General features: G+C 42.9%; 1 protein-coding gene across 1 annotated transcript in view; it reads left to right on the top strand.

Moving 5' to 3' along the window:
* Positions 1-7,322: 7,322 nt before the first annotated feature.
* The window catches only part of CEACAM1 (CEA cell adhesion molecule 1), a 95,931-nt gene continuing 93,851 nt past the window's right edge, over positions 7,323-9,402 (top strand). The window contains exon 1 of the mRNA XM_044668523.1: positions 7,323-7,653. Within this exon, the coding sequence (XP_044524458.1) occupies positions 7,323-7,653 (331 nt within the window). The remainder of the gene's footprint in view (positions 7,654-9,402) is intronic.

The following is a 9,402-nucleotide window of genomic DNA, read 5'->3' as shown; positions in this document are numbered from 1 at the left end:
TAAATCCAATTAAATACCAAAAGGGGAATCCTAAAAATCAAAAGAGAGATAAATAAAGTTGAAAGTAAGAAAATCATTGAACAAATAACTAAGAAAAAGAACTATTTTATGAAAAAAAACAATAAAATGGATAAATCATTCATTGTCAATTTTTAAGAAAAGAAAAAAGAAAAGTGAACTACCAGTATCAAAAATGAATTGATCACCAATGAAGAGATATAAAAGTAATTATTAGAAGCTCTTTTGCATGATTATAAGCCAATGAATCTAACAAAGTAAGTAGAATTTGAATGGCAAACTGTTCAGTGCATGCATATTTAGTATTGATCTTACTTCATTGTGTACGGGACTATGAAAATTTAACCTCTTTTTGGAACCCAGAAGGAACCTTTTGATTTCATTGCAAAAAAATCTAACATCTGAACCTCTGACTGGTCTTTGAGGTCACTGGTGGTCGTCTCTTCTCTTGTCTTCCCTTCTAGGAGATGCTGTAGAACCATTGTGCAGCCATTCCAAACATAGCGTGGTTACTCCTGGAGTCCAGTAGATCTGCCTCTTGTCTGGACCAAAATCTGAGTCCAACAATCAAACAGACTTGGGAAAGGGATGTTGTCATGAGCATAAACTGATAGAGAGGACAGAAAGTCAGACTATTCCCATAAGAGTGAAATAAAATTAATTATTTTCTTCTCAAGGTAAAGCATCCAGCTTAAACCCCCAATTAAGAATGGAATGTGATAGCAAGTCTGCTCAAGTTTCAAGGACTTCTTGATGATTCGCTTAGTAGATTTAGGAGGCAGACCTAGAGAGTCGGGAAGATTGGAGGCCCCTTGTGCTCCCTGTTAAAGGACATCCTGACACAGCTCAAGAAACAAGGAAGGCAGGAGATCACTCTTCATACCTGTAGAAGCTAAGAGAGTCGCTTTCCAGGACATGGTTCCCTCCCCATAACCTGCCCCCTCCCAAGTAGGGGCTAGTGAGGAGCTTTGGCACTCAGACACACACACTGTACTTTTGTACACCTCTGAACCTGTGTTCAGGCTATTTCTTCATTGAAATAGAATGTTCTCTCTTCTCCACTTTCACATGTCGAACTCATCCCCATCCTTTAAAACATAACTCCTATGATAGTGCTTCCACACAACATGGCCTGATTTCCAGCCACCCTTCACCTAGAATAGATTTCACTCGACAGCTCCCATATTACCTCATTTTGCCGCTATAATTTCCATAGGATTATCATGTGATATTGTGTATCAATTGCCTGTGTCGGGATCTGTTACTTCTACTAGATTGTAGGGTCCCTGAAACACAGGATGGAGTCATAGTTAAATCATGTATTTCCCTCAGTGCCTAGCACAGTGCTCTATACTTGGTGGGTCTCTAAAGGTATTTAGAATAATAAATGAGCTTGTATTGTACATGACATTTTCCCGTCCATCTTTCCATGAGGGGGAACAAACCACTAATAGCCCAAACTCAAACACTTCTAGTACAGACGTGTGGCTATGGGCTCTGACGTCACAGGGACTGGGATGCCTCATGTTTCAATAGATGTGCTAATGAAGAAGGAGAGCAGGAAACACTGGGGACAAAGTCTTGTGTCCTAGACTATTCCCTCCTTCAGAGAGGCCTTAGAACATGCCCAATCTAGTGACTAGGGTGAAGATGGGAATAGGGGACAAGCATTCACTATGTGCCTGCCACATGGTTGGTGCTATATAAACACTATTATTATTATTAATATCATCAGTATTATTATTTATATTTTCTATTATTGTTATTATTATTATTATGGCCAAGCACTATGTTAAACACTTTACAAATGTTATCTTATACGATCTTCTCAATAATCCTGGAAGTTGGAGCTATTATTCTTACCATTATAGAATTCAGGAAACTGAAGCAAAGAATGACTTGCCTAAGATCACACAGCAAGTAAGTGTCTGAGGCCAGATTGAACTCAGGTCTCCAGGCTCAGTGGATTCTCTATTCATCTTGGCTCTCAGCTGCTTCTCACCAATCATCTCATTCAATCCCAGGCATCGAAAACGTGAGACCTGTGAACTTCTTTTTTAAAACTATGTGTTGAAATAGTGACTAGAGGCATAGATTAGATACTCAATATACAGGGGTAAATGACTTTAGCAATCTAGTGTTTGCTGAGAGGTCTATTTGACAAAATAAATGCAGGGAAAACTGGAAAGTAGTGTGGCAGGAATTAGGTATAGATCAATATCTCATATCTTATACCATGATGGTAAAACTTTTAGAGACCGAGAGCACAAACTGCAAAACTCACACCATATCTGAGCACTGAGCCTTGCCCCAGACAGGGGAGGGAGGAAGTGCTCCCACTGGGATGCTGGGCAGAGGGGCAGGTGATGAGAGAAATGTCCTCAGGCATACATGGAGAGGGGGAAGGGAACAACCCCCTCCAGTACGTGTGCTATAGGTACAGCCCTATACAAAGATAAGGCCAAAATAAATATATGACTTAGACATAAAGGGTGATGATACCATAAGCAAATGAAGGGAGCACAAAATAGTTTACCTATCATGTCTATGGAGAAGGGAGGACTTTTTGAGCAAACAAGATATAGAGAACATTACAGTGTGGAAAGTGAATAATTTTGACTACATTAAATTAAAAAGGTTTTGTACAAACAAAATCAATATAACCAAAATTAGAAGGGAAACAACAAACTGGGAAAAAATATTTATAGCAAATTTTTCTGATAAAGGGTTCATTTCTCAAATATACAGAAAACTGAATCAAATTTACAAGAACATCAGTCAATCAATAAATGGTCAATGGAGATGAACAATTTTCAGATGAAGAAATCACAGCCATCAATAATCATATGAAAAAATCCCCTTGATTAGAGAAATTCAAATGAAAACAATTCTGAGGTACCACTTCACATCTATCAGATTGGCCAGTATGACAGTAAAGGAAAATGATAAAATGTTGGAAGAGATGTGGCAAAATTGAGACACTAATGCATTGCTGGTAGAGTTGTGAACTGATCCAATCATTCTGGAGAGCAATTTGGAACTATGCTCAAAGGGTTCCAAGACTATGCATAATCTTTGATCCTGTAATCCTACTACTAGAGATTAAAAAGGGTGGGGGGATGACCTACATCTACAAAAATATTTATAGCAGTTCTTTTTGTGGTGGCAAAGAATTGGAAGTTGAGTGGACATCTATCAATTGGGCAATGGCTGAGCAAATTGTAGTATGTAGTATGTATGGAATAATACTACTATAAGAAATGATAAACAGGATGATTTCAGAAAAAAGCTGGAAAGATCTGTGGGAACTGATGCACAGGGAAATGAGCAAAACCAGGAAAACAGTAACAGCAATAATTTAAGATGATCAACTGTGAAAGACTTAGCTGCTCCCAGCAATATAATGATCTAGACCAGGGATGGGCAAATTATGGCCCGTGGGCCAGATGCAGCCCCCTGAAATGTTCTATCTGGCCTGGTAACATTATTCCTAATCTGATTAATACAAAGAGTAGGATACAATACAATGAAACTTCGAAAGAGTTGCTTTAGAAACAGACTGACAGATGAGCATTTCCTTTCCTTTGGCCCCTCTTTACAAAGTTTGCCCATCACTGATCTAGAGCAATTCTGAAGGGCAAGAAGGAGAGAGTGAACACCATGAAGAGAGTCACTCCAAGAAGGAAGTCGGCTTCAAGAAGAAGGTCTGCTCAAAGTAGAAAATGGGCCTCAGGAGTCACCTTCAGCTCCAGTCATTGTCTTGGGTGAGTGGAGAGCTGGTTTTCCCTTCCTGTATTCTGGAAATAGTTTAATTCTGACTGAAGGTTAACAAGTCCTGAACTCTAACAATATTTAGTTAGATAGGTTAATGTCTCTTCTACCCTTTTGTATTTCTCTACTTTCATTCTTTCCACCTCTTTCATAAATAAAAGATTTATAATTTTCACATATTTAGCCAAACCATTCATTTTAACGGAATGTTGGATGAGCAGGACAGCTCCAAGGCAGAGATGGGGGAACAGTTGGACTGAAATGGAAAGTGCTTGAGAAGTTCTATGGAGCTGCCTTAGAAAAGGAGGCTGCAGCCAGATTGGGGAGAACTGCCAGAAAGGGCTGAGAGGGTTGTGATTTATTCTAGAGACAGTAAGGGAGCACTGAAGATATTTCAGTAGTAGAGGGGACTCTGTCAGATCAGTATTTGAAGAATATCCCTATGGCAGCTGGGTGGAAGGGGGAGAGAGGAGAGAGGGAGGCAGGGATTCTAAACAGGAGGCAGGAAGGATTAGAAGACAATTGTAGGGGGCAGCTGGGTAGCTCAGTGGATTGAGAGCCAGACCTAGAGATGGGAGGTCCTAGGTTCAAATCTGGCCTCAGACACTTCCTAGCTCTGTGACCCTGGGCAAGTCACTTAACCCCCATTGCCCACCCTTACTACTCTTCTGCCTTGGAACCAATACACAGTATTGATTCTAAGACAGGAGGTCTTTAAAAAAGAAGAAGACAATTGTAATAGTCCAGGCAAGAGATGATGAGAGCCTGAATGTTAAGAGAAGTGGGATGAGTACAGAGAAGGGTCTGGATCTGAAAAGCATTGTGGATATTTGGGCTGGCAAAAATTTAGAAGCTGAAGGAATATAGATGTCAAGGGAGGGGAAGAGTCAAGGACTACACCAAGGCCGCAAACTTGGGTGAATGGGTGGCTGATGGTGCTGTCACCAGAAATGGGCAATTTTGGAAGAGAATAAATGATGAAGTCATTACTGATAGGGAAACAAGATATCTTAACATGTTTGGTGTCCTGGATCCCTTTGCTTGTCAGTCTCAAGAAGCCTATGGACCCCTTCCCAAGATAATATTTATTGTGTGTGAAAAGGCACTAAATAAAAAATATAGGATTAAGAAGGAAACCAATTGTATCAAAAGTGCTATGCAAAAAAGTTATAGAGGTAGCTAAGAAGCACAGTGGATAGAGTGTCAGGCCTGGAGTCAGGAGGACCTGGGTTCAAATCTGGCTTCAGAAACTTCCTAGCAATGTGACTCTGGACAAGTCATTTAACCCCAGTTGCCTAGCCCTTGCCACTCATGTCTTAGAACTGATACTAAGATAGAAGGTAAGGGTTTTTCAAAAACAAATAAATAAAGGTATAGATCCCAGGTTAAGAGCACCTGTAAGAGGTTTCCTAAAGGGGAGACTATTTAATTTAGGCTCTACAGATGAATGAGAATTCAACAGGTAAAGAGGGAATTAAGAAGGCATTCCAGGAATAGGAAACAGTAAACCCTGGAGGCCAAAGGATCCAGTGATGTTTTCTATATATGTTTGTTTTTCCTATATTTCCTATGGTGTAAAGAATGTAGAGGGGCAGATAGACAATGACCCACCTTGATTGGGGCTTAGAGTGTTTGGAGGAGAGCAGGGGAAGATGAGGCAGGGAAGATCAGCTGGTGCCAGATTGCAGGGGACTCTTAGTTTAGTCATGTCCAACTCATTTAAAACATGACCCCATTTGAGATTTTCTGAGCAAAGACACTGGAGTGCCTTTGCCATTTCCTTCTCCAGCTCATGGAGTGACGGCATCCCAGAGTTATACAGTAAATGTCTGAGACTTGTATGTAGGTCATCCTGACTCTAACCCAGGAACTTATTATAACCAATTACTCATACTTTTGCCTAATAAAAGGATATATCAAAATTGTTTTTTTTTACCAAGGAGGGAAGAAAGAACAAGCTTCGTTATGTTTTAATGGTAGAGAAACTGAGGCACAAGATGCTAGGCACCATGGAGCTAAAAAGTCAGAAGAAACCTTTCAATTCATTTAATATGAGAAAGTAAGGTTCAGAGACAGGTTAAAGTGAAAGGCTACAGAGAAGGCAGAAGTTCATACACTCAGAGGAGTCACATTCTACTATAAGGTCAAATGGAAAGGTCCAAATGTCCCCCAAGAGGGCAGTGGAAACATGGATGGCCGGGTCCCAAGGTATGTAATAGGGTCCATAAGGAGGTGATTTTCAGTGGGCCAGGAGGGTAGAGGCATCAACCTGGAAAGCCTTGGAAGGCATCTGCAAGACAAGATGGCCTGGTATTTCTCAGTGCCTGGAAAAAGCAGCCCCTTCAATGCTGTCCCTCAGTTACTAGTTTGTTCACATCACAACCTTTGGGAGAGGCATCTTTTCCCCCCATTATTTCCCATCCTCTCAGCCACACCCCTTTCCCTCTCTCTGCCATCACTCCAGCTCCCCCTTGCTACTGAAAAGGGGAACTCTTTGTTCTCTCTGAGTTGACACTTATGAAAGGGTATCTTTTATTCCCTTTGTCTATTTTGAGTTAACACTAACTTAAATACTCCTCCTTAGTTTGTAAAGACAGGATTAGCTCTCTATTTTCTCATTTTGAATTGAATGAACAAAAGATTGAGCACCCTGCTTAGTACTAGGTGAGAAGCTAGCAAGGTACTTAGAGAACTCAAAAGTCACTTACTTAGAGAGCTCTACCCTTTTAACTCAGATCCAAACTTGTGATTCCTATGATCAGTTTACACCCTCAGAAATTCAATCAGTCAGGAATCATTAAAACTTTTTGAAGAGTATTCACCCCTCCAGAAGGTGAGAACTAGTTCCCACAAACACTGCCCCTCCCGGCAGTGCTAGACAATTTGGAAACTGTGATTGGCCCCTGTAAAGAGGGGCAGTGACAAGAAGTCACCATAAAAAACCATGAATCCTGTGGCTTGAGTGAGTCCTGTGGAGATAATCTCCTGACTGTAGAGTCTTGACAATAGAGCCTTGAGGGAGCTTAGCTGGAGACTGTGCCTTGGATCATGGGTTTGGAGTTTGGCTTCAATTTGGACTCTGACTCCTGGACTACTTTGTGGGGTGAGTGAAAGGCTGACTCCTTTCATAGTTTCTGGAGAAACTAGCTTCCATCTTGGAGGAGACCATGTGACTATTCACTAACAGCCCTCCTGCCTGAGAACTAATTAAAATCTGCCTGGATTAAGATAAGATAGATAAATTTTCTATCCCCTTCATATTTCTCTACTTTATGGTTTCCTCTCTATTTTGTAAATAAATTTCAGACTCAGGATATAATAAATATTGGCAACCACATAATTTCATAAAATTATTGTCCAACCATTAATTTTCACCTTTACACCACTGACATCACAATCCAGCCCTCTGTCCTGGCTAACAATGGCCCCTAACTCTGGGTCTGTAGACATTACTCTGGAAAAGCCAGACCAGACCAGACAGGGAGAGGAGGAAGGTGGCCTTTGACCTCCATGAATATTCATGGGCACCAAAGATGCAGGGGCTCCTTGCTGCTCAGACCCAGAAGAGAAACAAAAACAGGCAACAGAGTCCAAGACCAAGCCACAGACAATGCCAAAGCCAAAGCTGGAGCCTCAGTCCAAGTGCCGTTCGGAGCCTTTGTTCACCCGGGACTCATAACAGGACAGCACACTCCCGTAATCATCACTCCTCATCCCACGCCCGATGCTACACTCACTCCCACTATTCCCATCACTCAACCCATCATCACTCCAACAGATGTCCTAAAAGAAGGAATGCAACAGGGGTAGAAAAAACAAAGACCAAGAAAGGCCACTCACCATACAGAAGGGGAAAAAAAGCAGGTTCTAGAAGGGCTAGTCCTTCCTTATATCGCCCTCTCTGTCTTCCACCCCCCCATCCCATACCAAAGGGGGCTCAATGTCTCTCTAATAGGGTGTAAAAATAACCCACCTTAATGACTGGGGTTTAGAGTGTTTGGAGGAGAGCAGGGAAAGATGAGGCAGGAAAGATCAGCTGGTGCCAGATTGCAGGGAAGCCACGCCTTGAATGGGTGGACTTTTTTATGAGACAGCATGACCCCAATAGTTCAATCTCCAGACTTGGAGTTCAAAAGAGTTGGGTTCAAAACTCTCCTAAAGGGGGCAGCTGGGTGGCTCAATGGGTTGAGAGCCAGGTCCAGAGATGGGAGGTCCTGGGTTCAAACCTGGCCTCAGATACTTCCTAGCTATGTGACCCTGGGCAAGTCACTTGACCCCCACTGCTTAGCCCTTACCACTCTTCTGACTTAGAACCAATACACAGTATTGATTCCAAGACAGAAGGTAAGGGTTTTTTAAAAAACTCTCCTAAAACATTTAGTAGCTGGGTAACTCTGGGAAAATAACTTAAACTCTCCTGGTCCCAATTTCCTCAACTTAAAATGGGAATGATAACACAAGCTTCACATGATAGCTGTGAGGATTGATGCAGTGAGAGGTTACATTGTTTGCAAACCTTCACACCCCTGGAAAATACTGGTGGTTATTACTCTAAGGAAATGGTGAGGCTCTGTGGATGTTATCAGGTGATCTCAAAGGTCACTTTAGCACAATGCTCTGATCTTACTGATGAGGAAACTGAGGCCCAGGGAGATCAAACAACATGTCTGAAGGCATAAAGGGAGTAAATTCCAGAGTCAGGATGCTAGCCCAGGTCTCTGCTATCAAAGAACAGTGCCCAGGATGAAGTCACCCTTTCCTCCTTCAGAAAGACCCTTTGGGCAGTCAGTTTTCCTGGTGCAGATGTCTCATGGGGCAATGACCCATCCTGGTTGGGATAGATGTCCCTGGGGCTCAGTTCTGCACTAGGATGGCCTGACGGTCTGAACTGGACAGGGTTCCTCGGTCTGCAGCAGAGCCCCAAACCCAATCAAAACCCTGGTGGTAGGTGAGGACAGCAACCAGATACTCCCCATGTCCTAGGTGATCCCTGGCCCCAAGAATCGGTCTCGCTCTGGTCTCTCCCTGTGTCCTTCAGATGGCACCATAAGGACACAAATGGCTCTACTTGGATCCCATCAACCTGTTGCTTCCTAGCCAGAGGGAAAAAGATGCTCCTTGGGAAGATGCACCCACACCACACCTCTCTAAGAAGCCTCTCAGAACAGCTGACCCAAAGGGAGGTCGAAGGGCACCTGAGCCTCCTCAGCAATGGGTGCAGCCATGGGAAATGGACCCTTGGCTTCCTGAAGAGATCAGGGAATACACAGGGAGCCAGGCTAAGCTTCACAGATCAGAGAGGAGAGGAAAGAGGGGGCTAACCACAAAGTTACCCTCAATGGTGCTGCAACACATGGCCCAAAAGGCTCCAGTCCCAAAGATCCTGCCAACCTGGAATCCCTGTAGAAGCCTTCTCTATAGATGGAGCAGGGAGCTGTGCCCTCCCCTTGAGTACACACTAGCCTGGGCTGTGCCTGAGGCAGAGGAGGGCAGAGAGCTGCTTTTGGGGTCAGAAGATCTACCTTGGAATCCCTCCCTTTGTGTCCCCCCTGTGTGACCCTGGCCGGGTCCCCTCTCTATTTGAGCCTCTTTCTTCCTCTGCCAAATGATATG

This window comes from Gracilinanus agilis, chromosome 3 (genome assembly GCF_016433145.1).
Source record: "Gracilinanus agilis isolate LMUSP501 chromosome 3, AgileGrace, whole genome shotgun sequence".
Taxonomy (NCBI): domain Eukaryota; kingdom Metazoa; phylum Chordata; class Mammalia; order Didelphimorphia; family Didelphidae; genus Gracilinanus; species Gracilinanus agilis.
Note: the sequence above shows the minus strand (reverse complement) of the source record. Positions and strands in the feature narration are given on the sequence as shown.